The 16,703-nt window shown below is 48.6% G+C and overlaps 1 protein-coding gene across 3 annotated transcripts in view; it reads left to right on the plus strand.

The window, feature by feature from the left end:
• Positions 1-247: 247 nt before the first annotated feature.
• Positions 248-16,703, plus strand: part of LOC115078221 (von Willebrand factor A domain-containing protein 5A-like) — a 59,511-nt gene continuing 43,055 nt past the window's right edge. Inside the window, exons 1-14 of one of the 3 annotated variants that reach the window (XM_029580994.1) lie at positions 536-823; positions 2,508-2,563; positions 2,828-3,030; positions 3,992-4,214; positions 4,629-4,801; positions 5,026-5,140; positions 6,130-6,314; positions 6,517-6,605; positions 11,121-11,265; positions 11,843-11,922; positions 12,048-12,162; positions 12,441-12,599; positions 13,561-13,664; positions 13,842-14,050. In XM_029580994.1, the coding sequence (XP_029436854.1) occupies positions 639-823; positions 2,508-2,563; positions 2,828-3,030; positions 3,992-4,214; positions 4,629-4,801; positions 5,026-5,140; positions 6,130-6,314; positions 6,517-6,605; positions 11,121-11,265; positions 11,843-11,922; positions 12,048-12,162; positions 12,441-12,599; positions 13,561-13,664; positions 13,842-14,050 (2,041 nt within the window). In that variant the 5' untranslated portion in view covers positions 536-638. Of the gene's footprint in view, positions 824-2,507; positions 2,564-2,827; positions 3,031-3,991; positions 4,215-4,628; positions 4,802-5,025; positions 5,141-6,129; positions 6,315-6,516; positions 6,606-11,120; positions 11,266-11,842; positions 11,923-12,047; positions 12,163-12,440; positions 12,600-13,560; positions 13,665-13,841; positions 14,051-16,703 lie in introns of all 3 variants that reach the window. The other 2 variants (XM_029580993.1, XM_029580991.1) reach the window with 2 other exon arrangements.

Below are 16,703 nucleotides of genomic sequence, written 5' to 3' on the forward strand. Positions count from 1 at the left end.
TGCTTGCAGCGACGCCAGAGTCTTTCGGAGTGTCTATGGCACTAACCTATAATATAAACTGTTGCTCTGTGGATCTTTATTTGCTGGTAGGGTTAACAGGTTGATCCAGTCCTGGGTTTTCTCCCCTGCACGCAGGTACTTATAGTCTTGATTTTTCTTAGGGAATGCAATAAGTTAAGTCCCAGCATGCAATGGGATAAAACCAGAACTGGATCAACCTGTCCTGAAAATCTGAAGCTAGTAGTCAACCATATTTGCCAGGGTTGGTAGTTTTCAGATTCTCCCTGCTGCAGGGCTATAATTGGGGAGTGTTGCTCTGTGGCTCTCTATTTCCTGGGGTTGGTAATTTTCAGACGATCCCTGCTGCAGGATTGCGGTTGGGTAGTGTTGCTTTGTGGCTATTTGCTCGAGTTGGTAATTTGCAGATGCTCCCTGCTGCAGGACTGGGGTTGGGGAGTGTTGCTCTGTAGCTTTCTATTTGCTGGAGTTGGTAATTTTCAGACGATCCCTGCTGCAGGATTGGGGTTGGGAAGTGTTGCTCTGTAGCTTTCTATTTGCTGGGGTTGGTAATTTGCAGATGCTCCCTGCGGCAGGACTGGGTTTGGGGAGCGTTGTTATGTATCTCTCTTCTTGGTGGAATGGTAGTTAGCAGACGGTCCCTGCCTGGCTGGGGATTATTTGCAGGAAGTAGTTGGCTCCGCCCCCGATTGGGTACAGACTGCAGAGAGCAGACACTGAAACAGGGAGGGTGTGACCTGGTACCAGCAGAACCCAGCTCTGTCCAGCATCGAGCCCAGCCGAACCGGGTCCTCCGTGACACCAGGTACCTTTCTGAAACTGCACTTTGTAAACCTTGGTTCTCCCAAACACTTTTATTTGTCTTGGCTCAGTCCTCTCCTAGGTGAATCTGTATAGTGCTGCCTGCCGCTTGTAGCGCTACATGAATTACTTGGTGACGGATTTAGGACTTTTCTGCACTTGGGAGGTGCTGTCTCTCCCCAGTGTAATGTCCGACCACCGAGTGTGGAAGGTCTAAGGCACAGAGCCACAGTTTCCTAAATGTTTGGAAACCTCTGACTACACAAACAAACATTTCCATCTTTTATTTTATATTAGAAAAATTAAGTAGTTTTGTGGTTTTTTTTTTAACCTTGGGTCTGTGTAACCTGTTTTCTTTTTACTGGGGTGAGGAAAGGGGATCTCAAGTATGGGGGATGGAGGGTGGGGTGACCAGGAATGGTGAGAAGAGCAGAACTGGGGCGGATTCCCCCCTTTTGATTGTCTGCCCCAGGTTTACTGTATCCTATCTGGGAAGGACGGGGGAGGGGAACCTGAGAGCTGGCCTCTGCTGCCTCCAGATGTTTTTAGGGCTCTGGGCACAGGGTCCTGGCCACCGACTCTGGAATGGAGGGAAATGGGCTGCAGGCTGACAAATCGGTGGGGTTTGTGCAGCATCTTCTGTTTGTCCTGGGTCTCATGGAGACCTCCAGGTTTTAAGGCTTCAGCCTCCCCTTCTGGGGCGCGTCTCCTGGAAGGCTGATCATGTCCGGTTGCAGGTGGGCAAAGCAGGGGATTGGAAGTGAGGCCCAGGCAGAGAATGGGACTCGCGCTAGACTCGCTGACAGTCAGAGGTTCCTGTTCCAGGACCCGCCGAGCAGGTAAAGTGATCGGGGAACCTGTGCTGCTGTATCTGTCCAAGAATTTATTTAGATTCTTTTTTTATATTCCGCTTTTCGGCCCTTCACAGTGTACATCAAAGCGGATTACAGTCAGGTACGATATAGGTGTTTCCCTGACCCTACAGGGCTTATAAATCTAATGCTGTAGTGGTTAGGGCAGCAGGTCCATCAAGCCCAAAACTTGTCCAAACCTTTCTTAAATGCAACTGCACCAGTAGCTTTCAAAATTTAGCCATAGAGCAGGGGAGAAAATGTCAAATCTCCAGAGCTTCTCCAGTTAACTCCAATAGTTTACTGGACAAGCCCTTTGCATCCGGACCTCTCAGTGACCGAGGCCAGGGATTAGAACCCAGAGTCTGAGGTCTGTAAAAGCCGGAAAGGTGTCATAGGCGAGGGCTGCGCCGGGCTTAGTTCTCGGTCCCTCGGGCGCCCCGAATGCATGGTCCGTATCGAGGGCTGCACTACCCTGAGGGGGGGTAGTGGGTGGTGGTGGTGTGGAGCGCTGCTCCCATTCGGGCGTCACCAGCGTCGTTTCGGGGTCCTGGCGCGGAGTCCTGCAGTGCCGCAGAGGACACAGCTTGCAGGATATCGGGCTAGGTTTGTCGTGAGCCGGGTGTGGGGAGAGGTGACTCTGAGAAGAGGGAGGAGCGGGGCTGCTGACGTAAGGGAGGAGGACGTGATGTAGAATTTATCCCTTTCTCTCTTTGAAACCTTGGAGGGCACTCGGCGGGTGTTCTCTGTCTGCGAGTCACCCTAATCTCCTCGCCGCCTGTCCACGTAAGACGTTTTAATACAATTGTTTATCTGCTCTCTTTCTCAAACTTTCAGACTCTTTTCAGCCATGAATCCCTCCTGTGGACTCCTCACTCGTTCCAAGCATCCAGGTGAGACTTTTTCCCCTCTGTCTTTTGCATGTAAGGAGGGCGCTTTCCTGCTCCCTGACCACACCATTTCTGGGTCTGTGATGCCATAATTGGACTCTCACTGGAGACGTCATTCCCTGTGGAAGAGAGATCTCTTCAGGCTCCCAGCTCCAGAACTGCTCGATATTACCTGGCACGTTACCTTTTCTGACTGTCTCGGTTGATGTACAGGTGACAGGCTGCATTACTGATCTGTGCTGGGATTGGGTGCTTGTCTCCCTGCAGTTCCTCTCAAAGGTATCTCGGTGGATGTGCAAGTGAGAGGCTTTGTTGCCGATGTCTCGGCCACTCTTAAATACAAGAATGAGGAGCAGAACCCCCTGGAAGCCGTTTTCGTCTTCCCTATGGACAGTGACTCGGCCGTCTACAGCTTCGAGGCCCTGGTGGACGGGAAGAGGATCGTAGCTGAGATTCAGGAGAAGAAGAAGGTGAGCAGGCACGGTTTCTCGGTGTCCACTCTGCTCCCCCCCTCTCTCTTTGGTGCCTCACATCTATGTCAAAGGACAAAGTGAGGTATAGGCAAGATGGCCGCCAACCTTGTTGTCCAACCATTGCTTTGATCTTGGTCTTCCCATTGCTGGGAAGATGTTTCTTCCAGGGAGTTACAGTGGGCAAGCAGTGTAGAGTCCTGGTAGTCATGCAAGAAGAAATGAATTCCTTTAGCTCTGATACCTGTTACTAGATCTAAATAAGAAATAGCCAGAGATGATATTGAGTGTTTCTGAGACCTTGTTGCTCCATTCTTTAGATGAGACTATCACTCTCTCTTCATCCCTCTCTTCAAACATCTACTAAAGGGATTTTGCAGTCTCAGAAGCTCATGGGAACCCTGTTTTTGAAAGATTGTTTGAGTGAAGATCAGGCATTTTAGGGGACCTGGGCCTCAGAATAAATGTCTGGTGGGAAGCGTCCGTGTCATGAGGTGCATGGCATCTGGGCTTCCGTATCCCAGTGCAGACGTCGGTGAGATTCTAGGATGAGGAGGTTGAGTTGGGTGTTCGCACAGCTCCAGGTCCTCAGGGACGGGCTGACACAATCCTGGTTTTTGCCCACACTGAATCAGTGGACTTGTTCCTGTTTTTTTCTTACACCGGACCTACGACCACGACCATTGCTGGGCTGAACCCCGAGTGGTAAGGGGTCCCCTCTGATATCGTAGCTGATGATAGTCACACAGGAGCAGCCACTGGGGCTTAATTCCACGTCTGTCTGCCAAAAGCCAAGACGACAACTCCCAGCCTGTGATGGGTCGCAGCCCAGATCCTTAGATCGGCCTCAGCCGGTCCCCACTTTGAACATTTTTATAGAAATGTAATTCTGTGGGGGAGGGGATTAGGAGAGGAGAGCTCCCATCGGGTGACACTCTTGTGTTTTCTTCCCACCCCCTAGGCCCATCAGACCTACGAGGACGCCCTCGCCCAGGGGCAGGAGGCCTTCCTGCTGGAGGAGGACCAGAGCTCCGGCGACATCTTCAGCTGCAGCGTGGGGAACCTGCCCCCGGGCCAGGAGGCCGCGGTCACGCTGGCCTTCGTGCGGGAGCTGCCCGTGGAGGCTGACGGGGCGGTGCGCTTCGTGCTGCCGGCGGTGCTGAACCCCAGGTACACCCCCCAAGGTAAGAGAGAGGATTGCACGTGCACAGCTGCCCCCGCGCGGTCACACTCTCTGTGCCTTCCTTACGCCTGCCCCGCACGCTGTGACTCGGGAGCCGTGGGCTGACCGTGGTCAGCTGGTTCAGGAAGACATTTCCTGTGCTGTGAGTCACGGATAGGAGAGGGTGCGTGCGTGTGTGTGTGCGTGTGTGTGCACTCGGGAGCATACGCAGGCTTGTCACGAGTTACCCTGGCTCTCATATATTTTTCGATGCTAAAGCTGATAATAAAGTTCAAGGTCCCCTCTGTCGCTGCTCATCTCCTGAGCGTTTAACCCCTAGGCTGCTGGGCGATTTCTCTTGACCATGACTGGAGGTGTGCCGGGGCTCAGCACGGCTGGGATATCCCTTTCCTGTATTTCTTTTTTTGTTTTGCAGACGTGGGAACAGCAAACGTGACCGCAGGCATCCCTCGGGCCCCTAAGGAGACCCTCCCGTACACGCTGCAGCTGTCGGCGAGCCTCCAGTCTCCGTATGGCGTCTCCCGGGTGCAGTGTAACTGCAGCCTCACCCCCCTGCAGTACACGAAGGATGACAAGACCACAGCCCAGGTGAAGGGGGGCCAAAGGTGTCCCTCTCCCACCCACCCCCAACTCAGCCTCCATAGATTCTGCCTCCCCTCCTTCCTCCTCATACATCTGTGTTGTAACTGCCTCCATAAGCTCTCCCCTCCCACCCCTTCCCGGGGAAGTCCTATTCCTCTGTCATTCGTCACCAGTAGTTTTCTTCAGTCTCTCTGCCCCCTTTTCACCTCCCTCCCCTCCGTCTCTCTCAGGTCTCCCTGGACCCCGGGCACCAGTTTGATCGCGACGTGGAGCTGCTGATTTACTACGAGGAGGCGAACAAACCCAGCGTCTGTGTGGAGGCGGGGCTTCCCAGCGCCGAGGCAGGTCAGCCAATCCGCAGCCGGCTCTCTGCGTGTCTCCCGCCCCCAGAGCCCAGACTAGGGCTCCGCCTCCATCCTGCATCACCAGCCCCCCCCCCTCTCCCGCAGAGGCAGCTGTGTGGCCTCTGGGGAGGGGGTTTCTGTGCTTTCTTACCTCGTCTCCCTTTTTTTTAAATCAATAACTGATCCCCGTGCCATATGGAAATCAAGGTGATGCTATCCCAGTAAAGCGAGGGGAGACCCTCCTGCCCCCCGACTCTGCCATGATAATTCCTGAAACCAGCAGGGGCTGAAACAGAAAATACATAATTATGGTGGTTAAAATTGCCCCTTCCCAAGCTGTGCAGGTGCAGGCTACAGGCTTGGGTGCTGCATTTAAACCAGATTTCTGTACAGGGCATCCTCAAGTCCTTCGACACCGGAAGCCGAAAATCAGAATCCAAGTGAATCGAAATTATTGTTAGTGATGACGTTGAATCTATAAAAAAAAAACCCCAAACCTCAAGTTGGAAACTTGCGAGCTTGGTGTTTCCCTTCTCTTGCAAATCTGGAGGCGGCCCCTGTTCACCCGGTGCATCTTTCAGGGAGGGAAGGGTGGGGTGCGCTCCATGGACAGATTTGAATGAAATTGGGTAGGAAAACCGGAACCTCCATGAGCCTCTCTCCCATGCAGTTCATGAGGAGCGCGCCCTGTGCCGCTGGGCAGTCAGACGAGTGAAATCGGAGGGACTGGGGATACAGAGCCACAGGCATAATAACCTTTAAACACATTGAGCCTGCACATTGTCTCCTCCGGTGCTGTCCACACTGCTGGATCTGTCTGAACAGAATCACGGCGGCTGAGGACACCCATACGGCCCCCCCCCTCACTGCCTCCCCAGCCACAGAACTGCTGAGCTCTGCACGCCCCAGCTGCAGTTATACATTTCTACTCTCTCTCTCTGCTTCCATGACACTCTCTGTCTCTGTGCCTCTCGCTGCTCCTTCCGGAAGGTTCCCTGATGTCGGAGACGGCCGCCATGCTGAGTTTCTACCCAGGTTTCCCCGAGGCCGAGGAGCAGTCTCAGTGCGGGGAGTTCATCTTCCTCATGGATCGTTCCGGAAGCATGGAGAGCCGGATGGACAGAGGCGACTGGGACGGCCAAAAATCCTCACCCATGCGCATCGACAGCGCCAAGGTAGCCACGCGGTCTCGCCCCGCTCTCCTGGGGGTCACTGTGACGTCTCCGTTCTACTTCTCTGTCTCTGGGCTGCAGGTCTGTCGTCTTTCCAGCAGACTGTCTCCCTCCCGTCTCTGCTGGAAAGAGCTTATCTTTACGCACTGTCTCCTGGAGGCTTTCTCTCCACGCCCAGGCTGTCTCACGTCTGCCTCTCTTTCAGGAGACGCTCCTGCTGCTGCTGAAGAGTTTACCTCTCGGGTGTTACTTCAACATTTTTGGTTTCGGATCTCGCTTTGACTCCTTCTTCCCGTGAGTGTCCTGGGGGGGGGGGGGGATGGGGCAGAGAGAGGGAGGTGGACGGGGTGGGAGTCGGAGAGACGGAGGACTGCCGGGTGGTGTGGGTCCTGGGCCTCTGGGAGTCATTCGTTACCTTCCTGTCAGTTTGCCCCCGTGCCCAAGCCAGAGATGGCAGATAAGACGCTGCTGTACCGGGGGGGGGGGGGATTCGTTCTCCCCACACCCCCCACCTTAGGAGGCAGCATTCCCTACACAAAGAAACATTTTCCCGGAGGTTAGAGCAAGATAAATTTCTCTCTAAATACGCTCAGAACAGAACACATAGGAGCAGATGCACCAAGCGTTTATCCCATAGACACAAACTGGGGAAACCCTATATTTATTTTATTTATTTAACATTTTTAAACACAGACGTTTGTTAGGAACATCCCATCGGTTTCCATAGAACGAGAAATGCAGCGTAACAGAGCTTTGCAATGAACAAGTTTGAAACAGGGGGGGTGGGGAGAGGTATTTAAAACTATGACCTGGGAATTATAACAGACGAACAACAAGTTATTGAAACTATAAGGGAGGGGACAATGGAAGGCAGAAGCAAATTGGGAATGATATAAAAGGCGATTCGGGATAGTCACATCAATCAATCACAGGGAGATAATGGGATAAGCAAGTCGTAATAATTATAAAGATCATAAAGGTTGCATCCAGCCCATAATAACTTAGAATCGCAGAATAAGGCGCTTCCAGTCTCCCCCAGTTTCATTCCTGGTGCAGTGCCATAGACACCGGTTGAGCTCTGGTTTTGTCTTCACGTCCCCACTGCTAAGGATCTTCTGTGCTTCTCCCAAGCTTTCTTGAAGGCTGTTGCTGCTCTTTATATAAAAACCGAGAATCGGACAGCAGGTCAGGACCCTAAGGCCCATTCACTCTCTGCCCACTCTCATTCTTGGTACAACGCTGAATGTAATGTAATAGACTTTTAGCTGGATTACGACATTTATTGTACGAATCTGACTTTTTGTTGGTCGTACGGGCCATCATTTTTCCACACATTGATTACTGCAATAGTCTTTATATTGGTTTACCTAAAAATTCAATTCGTTCTCTTCAACTTCTGATGAATTCAGCAGCTAGGTTAGTGTCATCTTCCAAGCGTTTTGATCGAATTACTCCAATTCTATGTAGACTTCATTGGCTCCCCATGTCGGAACGTATAATATTCAAGATAGGAATGACAGTTTTTAAATTACGCGCGTCTTCTTCTGATTTTTGGTTTAATGCTTTACTTCGGATCCATAAGCCAGCCAGAGCACTTAGGTCTTCACAACTAAATTTACTTGAGGTTCCTTCAGTGAGATTAGCCCATTTATATTGTACAAGAGAAACATCCTTCTCCATAGCGGCACCTAATTGCTGGAACATGATTCCATTTGATCTTCGATCCATTGAAGATGTCAAAAAATTTAAAACTGCTTTCAAGGAATATTTGCTGAATCGTGTGTATAATTGTTAAAGGTAATACCCGAACAAGTTAATGCATATGGTAATGAATATCAGATATTTTATCAGTTAGTTTCTATGAAACTATTTTGTTCGTATATGTATTCGTTTGTGTTGCTTTTAATATGTGTGTGTATTGTGTATATCGCCTAGGCCTAACAGTGTTAGGCGATTAATAAATTTTATAAATGAAATGAAATGAAAAATAATGTGAGAGGAACAAGAAGGTACTTCTGCATTTTAGAGGCGGTTCAGTCTAGTCTAGGTGTCACGGCTGTGTGATTTGGTAGGTGTGCTGCTTGGGCGTGTGTGTGTGTGTGTGTGTGGGGGGGGGGGGAAGAGACCCCCTTATGACAGAGAGAGAGAGTTAGTGAGCGGGAGTGAACTGTTGAAAGTTGGGTGCACTTGAGCGAAGAGCAGCCATTTTGTTCAGCTTTCAGCTCTGCAAAGGACAATGGAGAATCCTCCATTGACTTCCTTGACAGCGCACCATGACTCCACGGAGTGAATCGCACTGGAGGAATACGGTGCTCGTTCACAGCTCATTCACAGTTATGTGCGTCGCCTTTTCTGATGTCTTTACTGGTGGCTCTGGCGGAAGCCATCTTGATTTCTGGGCTGACCGAAAGGGTCTTTGAATAAACGAACTGGATGATGAGGAATTAATGGAACACAGTTCAGATTATCTACTTCAGCTTCTGCGGCTTCCTTTCTGTGTATCACTTTTAAATAAAAGCAGGAGTAGTTGGAATTAACTAACAGCATGGAAGTTCCTTCTGTGTATGAAGAGAACAAGTGCGTTGATTTTCATCCCAGAGATTCGATAAGTAAAAGAAATTCTATCGATGCACTGGCTTCTAGGAAGGTTAATGTGCGCAGAGGAATGGTCAGTGTCACCATGAACTCTGCTACAATTGCATGGGGCTGCAAGAAAGCTGGGATCCACTGCATGGCGGGACCGTGGAAGTTGGATATTTTTGGACAATGGCTTTGCGGATTGTTAGAAAGCTCTGTGCCCGCATATGGATGAGAATCTGGATTTTGTTATGGTCTTGTAAGAAAAAGCGAGATGACCAGGCTTAAACTGGCCTACCAGCAGAGGTGGCAGGGGCTAGTACTTTAACAGATTCTTGGGACCAAGATGGAGGACAGTGGTAGGAATTGGTTTGAAGGATCAGAATAAAGGCATGGGACGGTAGGAAGCTGGTATTGGGTTGCATATGGGTATTGTATACTCATTTGCCCAGAGTGGAACTGGGCAGACTACATGGTCCAATTTAATCATTTTCTACCATCGTTTACGAAGCACATTCCCACTCACGTCCTGTCGCTTCCTGGTTCCCCCACCTCTTTCCGTGAAAAAATATTTTCTAATCTTGCTCCTGAGTCTGTCCTTTTGGAGCTTCGTACTGTGGCCTCTTGTTCTAGAGCCTTCTTTGCTCTGGAGATGGTTTTGGTTGTTGTGCATTACCTATGCCACCACCTCTGGGAAGGCCGTTCCATAAATCCATCGTCCTTTTCGTTAAGAAATATTTCCTAATGTTTTTCCTGTGTCTACCTCCTTGGAGCCTCCCAGGAAACAAATGCTTTTTTTTTTTTTTTAATTTTAATGGAAAGGAAGTTCTAGAGCAAAAGGTCATGGTATGAGGCTCAAAGAAAGCAGGCGCAGGAGAATCATCAGGAGACAGTTCATCATGGAGAGAGAGAGTTGGATGGGTGAAACGGCCTCCCAGCGGAGGTAGGGAAGGTGAAAGTAGCGTGCGAATTCCAGAGAGCCTGGGATAAGCACGGACGATGTCGCAGAGATGTGAAGGGAGAGCCAGAGATCCGCTGGGAACTCTGGCACTGTAGCAGGAAGTAAACTGGGCAGATGAGGTGAGCCTTAAGGTCCCTTTCTGCCGTCATATTGCGTTTTGTTTTGTTTTTTTATTAGGAGGGAGAAAACAAACATTGTTTGTTTTAAAATCTAATAGACCACAAATTACAAATAAAATTGAACTAAGCGGTGTATATAAAACATTAAATAGAGCATAAAAACTGATGACATCATTAACCCAACAGTTTTTCCTCGATTTCTGTGCCTATGTCAACAAATGGGAATAAGCCTCTGTAAATAAATGCGCCTTCAGTTGCTTTAGAAAAGTTTTTATATTTGTTATTGTCCTCGTTTGACGAGGTAATTCCATTCCACAGTTGTGGTCCCGCTATAGAGAACGCCCTTTAATGAGTCTCCACGTAATGAGTTGGTATGGATGTCACATATTAACTCTTCCTCTTGTGAACACAATGAGCGATTTGCTCTGCATAAATTCAAGCCTTGCTTTAAATAATGGGGACTCCCTTCATTAATATCTCTAGAAATTAGGGTTAAAACTTTTGAACATGACTCTTTGTCCCGCTGGGAGCCAGTGAAGCTTCGCCAGAATAGGCCCGTCATGATCTCTTGAGGTTTCCCGTAGGCGCTGCTGCGTTTTTGCAGCATTTGCAGTGCCTTTGGCCAAGATTTTGGTAAAACCTATAAAACGAGGGTTGCAGTAATCGGTTGTTGACAGCAAGAAAGCTAAAATCTGGAGCGTCTAGGATAAAACAGAGATGCCTTAGAGATCTTAATTTAAAAAACTCCTGTTTTTAATATCTTATTCAAATGAGTGGGATGATGTAAGGTTGGATTCATAAAAAAACACAACCCCCCTCCCCAAAAAAAAAGAAACAACCAACAGATTAAAAGTTGTGGTCCCGAAGGATATTACAGTGCCTTCAAACATTATAACTTCTGGTGCATCTAAAATTTCCTTTTGTGCCTGCAGCATTGCTTCTGATTTTCTATTTATTTATTTTTTGTTTACATTAAGCACAAGTTGATTTTTTTTTTTTTTTTTGCCATCCAATTCTTAATATCATTTTAAAGAAGATGCCCCCAGACGGCATGGCTAATGCTGCCTCAGGGTTTTGATTCTCCTCCTGTTCAATGTGTCGCTTCTGGCCCTCTCTGCTGCCGTTTCTGACCGGTGGTTGTTGATCCGGCAGGGAGAGCGTGGAGTACACCCAAGAAACCATGGACTCTGCCCTGGAGAAAGTGAAGACCATGTCGGCCGACCTGGGAGGCACCGAAATCTTACAACCTCTGAAACACATTTACAAGAAAGCTGGTAAACCCGGGCACCCCCGACAGGTAAGAGTTTGAGGGGAGACGGGACAGCAGTGTTGTCATCACTGGACCCAGTGGAGATTTGTGTGTAAGCCAAAGGCGTAGAGTTTGGAGGTCCCTGATTCTGATCATGACAAGGACACTTTTCATCATGTTGATGCTGGAAGGGAGTAAACCCGTGGCCTTCTCATGCAGTGGGAGGATGTTCTTATGGGCAGAGAGATGGACCCTCCTTGGGGGTGACTTTCTGGGCAGAATTTCTACTCTTGAGGCCCGCACGTGTAGCGATGTCACTTCAGACAAAATATTTCAAGAAATTTTATCCAGCAGTCTTTTTATTCTTAAATTGCTGCTGCCCACAGGATGAAATAGTACACGGTCCCCCGACACGTAACCGCGTTTCGCTATAGTGCTGCATCGAGGAGGACTTGCATTTACATTAACGTGCCGAGCAGGATTAAGAATAACAGACTTGGATAAAATTCCTTGAAATATTTTGTCTGGATTCTGTTTGTTTGGAGTATCGCGTATTGCTGTATCTCCGCGCTCCCTGCATTTCTTCGCTGCGCTGGTGATGTCACTTCCCATCTTTCCCTTTCAGCTCTTCGTTTTCACTGATGGAGAAGTCGGAAACACCAAGCAAGTGATTTCGGAGGTCAGCCGGAACGCAGACAACCATCGGTAAATGCAGCCCGCACTCTGCGCCACCCTCCGAGCTCCTGTCTGCCTGTCCTCTTGGCTTCCTTGCCTCTCCGTTCCCTTCCTCTTGTTCCTCCCTGATCCCCCCATTTCCTCTTCCCCTGCAGCTGCTTCGCCTTCGGCATCGGGGAGGGAGCCTCCACCGCTCTCATCAAGGGCATCTCTCAGGCGGCCGGCGGCACTGCAGAGTTCATCACGGGGAAGGAGCGAATGCAGCCCAAGGTGGGAGCCTTGCACGTCTGCTCTCTGCCTGTCCCACCCCTCTGACAGTGCACACCATGCATTACCGTCCATCACAGTCTCCATCATCCCATAAGCTCACTGACTGGCCTCCTCTATCTGATATCACCTAGTGGAACTGGTTATACATTTTTCTGGTGGTAACTAGAAACGTTTCCTGATTGATGCTGATAGCTGGGCCTGGTAATGCTGGTTAAGGACATTAGCTAATGTTGGGGGTCACGGCGTGACCCTTCTTGTCTCGTTCTCTTCCTCCACAGGCCCTGCGGTCTCTGAAGGCCGCGCTGCAGCCGGTGGTAAAAGACGTCTCCCTGCAGTGGTCACTCCCTCCCGGCTTGGAGGCTGCCCTGGTCTCTCGACTTCCCAATGCCATCTTCAGGGGTCAGAGGTCAATTGTCTATGTCCAGTTAAAGGGAAAGGTGCGTGGGTTGTGTGCATCTCGTTCTCCACCTATCTGTACTCGTCTGTCTCGTATGCAGATAAACTTTCTTGGCTTGTCCAGTCTGTCCTTGTGCTGCCAAAGCGACGCTTGAAGTAATAAAATGAAAGAATTACAAAGAACGGACGAGGAATACCACAGAGAATTGCAGTAATTGAGAGGAGTAGCAGAGGGAGCTGGGCATCTAAATGGCAGATGCTGTGGACAGGTGCAAAGTGATGCACACTGTGCAGAATAATCGCAGCTATGGACGAGCAGTGCTTTCCCGTGTCGGGAGTCGCCGCCCAGGAAGATCCCTTTGTAGTCGTTGTAGACGATGCCTTGAAATCCTCTGCTCAGTGCGCGGCGGTCAAAAAAAAGCAAATAGATTAGGAATGGAGAATAAAACGGAAAATATCACCGTGCCTCTGTATCTTTGCGCCTTGAGTACTGTGTGCAGATCTGGTCGCCCCCAATGCTCGGGCCACCCGGACAGCTCTGTCACACACAATGTTTTTGGACTTCTTTTTTTTTTTTTATTAATTGAAATTAAAAAAAAAAGAAAGTGGTTGAAAATGTATTTGTGATCTAAGCCCAGCAGCGGCGTTTGCCCGGGTACTCTCCGAGCGACTTGGATTGGCGACTGTCGGGGACGGCTTGCTGGGCTCCATCGACTCTTGGTCCGATCGGCACAATGTTCTTCATTCCCAGGTTCTGGTGCTGGTCCGTGTCGTCTCTGCTCAGATTAAGTCTCTGGCCCGGGGAGGGGATCCCACAGACTTTGCTGCTCTCGCTGCCGTTTCTTCCAGGTTTCCTCCTGGCTCCTCCTTTTGTGGGGAGTCTGATAATCTTCCTCAGCTTAACGCAGGAGGAAACGCATTCCTGTTCTTTCATTGCTGCTCGCTCAGTGTGCTGCGGTCTCATGCTTTGTCCCTTCTCCTCTGTTTCTCCCTCTATTTTAGACGGATGAGACCACACAGGGGTTGGTTTCTCTGCAATACACGTTCAAGGACGAAACCTTCAAAAACGAGCTGCAGTTCCCTCTCCAGTCAGAGAGAAGCTCCAGGTCTGTCTGTCTGTCTGCCTGGGGCTGTGTTAGTATGAGTGAGTGTGCTGGTGTCAGGGTGTCCCTCTGTCTGTCTCTTTATCTGCATATATCCATCCATGGGAGAAGCCTCCCCACCCCTATCTCTCCCCGTTCCCCTTCCCTGCTGACCGCTCACCTCCCTGACCTCTTGCCCAGGGCCACCATCCACCGCCTCGCTGCAAAGTCCCTGATTGCGGACCTGGAGTGCGGCCATGACACTGACTCTGAGGAGGTGAAGAAGAGGATCCTGGAGACCAGCCTTCAGTCTGGGGTCATTTCCTCCCTCACCGCCTTCGTGGCCGTGAACAAGGACTTAAACCAACCCATCCAGGGGCCGCTGACCCGCAGGGATATCCCATTACCAGGTGAGTCGTGTGCTGAACGGTGCCACTCCCAGCCCTGGTGCACTGGGGGTTGTATGTTTCACCTTACTCAGGGGGAGGGATTGTCCCTTCATGGTAATACTGGGGATACCACTCCCAGCCCTGGTTTGCTGGGTTTGCTGGTCCTGTTGCTTGCCTTCCGTTGAGTGTCAGCAATTTGCAGATTTTATTGTGTAATATTCTAATAACTGTAAATTTTATCTCCAGAATACATTGTGGCTAGGTGATTTCCGCTTCCTCCTGAAGTAATGATTAATGGATAGTGTCTGTAACTGTTTATTGATGAATTTTTAAGGTAACAGCGACCTCTTTCATGAATATGATCATTTTGTTAACAGAATCAGTTGATAGTTATTGAGCAAATTGCTTCACATGTGCCAAAGATTGAGCAAAACTTCACTAAACTTAATATAATTTACTAGTTTTTGCCCTAGAAAATAAAAGGGAAGTATAACATTGAAAATGAACTGAAACCACAGTTCTGTTATTCTTGGAGCATTGTCGCCACCATGTGGCCATTGGTAGGAATCACGCTGACATTTCTTTTTCTGCGCTGCATTTTATTCTATTGAGGAGGTGCATGGAATTGCAATTTTATTTTCAGAGGAATAACAATTTTTTAAAATCTTTCTACCATCTGATTTTTGCTATCCCTAGCGGTCTCTGTCTTCCCATTTCTTCCCAGGCGGGTTGCAGAAGGCGGTGCAGGCGACCCTCGCTGACCCACCCCAGGACGGACCCAAAAAGCACAAAGGAAGGCGATCTATAATAGCCGTCAGGATGAAAGAAAAGAAATAGATGCCTGTAGTCTTAAAACAATCCTTTATTGCAGTGGAGCCCGACTCTGGCCGAGTTTCGCCGTTGCAAAACGGCTGCCTCAGGGGCTTACAATAATCTTCTTGAATTCATTAGTTATATATCAACTAAGAATATAATGTGATCATATAAAGAGCTGTATGATCTCTTATGTTGCGTCTTGAAGCATTCGCGATAGCAGAACTCCACTAGCAAAGGCTAGCTCTTTATATGATCACATTATATTCTTAGTTGATATATAACTAATGAATTCAAGAAGATTATTGTAAGCCCCTGAGGCAGCCGTTTTGCAACGGCGAAACTCGGCCAGAGTCGGGCTCCACTGCAATAAAGGATTGTTTTAAGACTACAGGCATCTATTTCTTTTCTTCCACCCCAGGACGGGACAGGCGAACCCTCGGTTCTGCTGATTTTGGCCAGCAGGAGCCACCACCGTCATAGGAGCTGTCTTCCCCCCCCCCCCCCCCGTCTCGGGCTGTGCACGCCATCCTCGCCGCGTAACCCAGACTTAGCCGGTTCCCATCGGACTAGATATTCACGGAAATAACCTTTGCCCTGGAAGATTATCTTAAAAACTTTTTTTTTTTAAATTTTAAAGTGTCTGAATATATGGTGTAAAGAGAGAAAAACAAATCCCCTAAACTAAAGGCGGCCTGCGGATTTCAAATCTCAGCTCCACTCTTTAACATATACGTGTTGCCATTATGCCACCTGCTGGCTGGTCTGGGCATCACACACTATATATACGCTGACAATATTCAATTATTACTACCCATCGACGACACAACTGAAAAAACATTAAACATAGCTAACATGTATCTCGATATCATCAAACAGCTACTAAACCAAATGGAATTAGTTATTAATATAGAGAAAACAGAATTCCTACATTTAGAACGTAAAAGTATAGAGGTCATTCAAAGCCCAATCACACTCAAAAACAACCAAAAAATTACGGAACCTCGCAGTGATAATCGATAGAGAACTAAGCTTGAAACAGCACTTATCTTTAAAAGTAAAGGAAGGATACGCCAAACTCACGATTCTCAGAAGACCTAAACCACTACTAATTACTACTGGCTTTCGATCAGTGTTACAAGCTTTAATTTTTGCAAGCACTGATTATTGTAACGCCCTACGACTAGGTTTACCATACACCACGCTAAGACCACTCCAAATACTACAAAACACTGCTGCAAGAATTCTGACCGGTAAAAGAGACCCCATCACCGAAACCCTAGCTGAATTACACTGGTTGCCCATCGAGCAAAGAATACAGTACAGAACCCTATGCACCATACACAAATTAATACATAACGAAAAAGCAGAATGGCTGAACACAGCCCTCCGCGTGCATGTCCCTCGCAGAAACCTGAGATCAGCCAACAAAGCCCTCCTAACCATTCCTTCAGCCAAAACAGCAAGACTAACCCAAGTGAGACAGAGGGCGCTATCCTTAGCAGGGCCCATACTCTGGAACGCCAGGGCTCTAGAGATCAGATTACAGAGACAGCAAAGCCTTCAGAAGTCTAAAAACCTGGCTCTTTGAACAGGCTTATCACAAAGAGACTGGAGGAAAGTGTAGGGAGCAGACAGTGCGACATCCACACACATCACCGTATTCAGTATGTGCGTATTCTATTTTTATTTTTCATTCACCACTAAAAGGGTAAGTTACAATTATAAAGCTGTTCTTGTATGTAAAACTGATACAGATAGAATTGGACAGGATTTATCACATTTACCAAATAATATTTACTATAAAACTGTGTTACCGAACCATTATGGCACCTGTTTAATTGATATAATGTAAGACATT

This window comes from Rhinatrema bivittatum, chromosome 16 (assembly GCF_901001135.1).
Source record: "Rhinatrema bivittatum chromosome 16, aRhiBiv1.1, whole genome shotgun sequence".
Taxonomy (NCBI): domain Eukaryota; kingdom Metazoa; phylum Chordata; class Amphibia; order Gymnophiona; family Rhinatrematidae; genus Rhinatrema; species Rhinatrema bivittatum.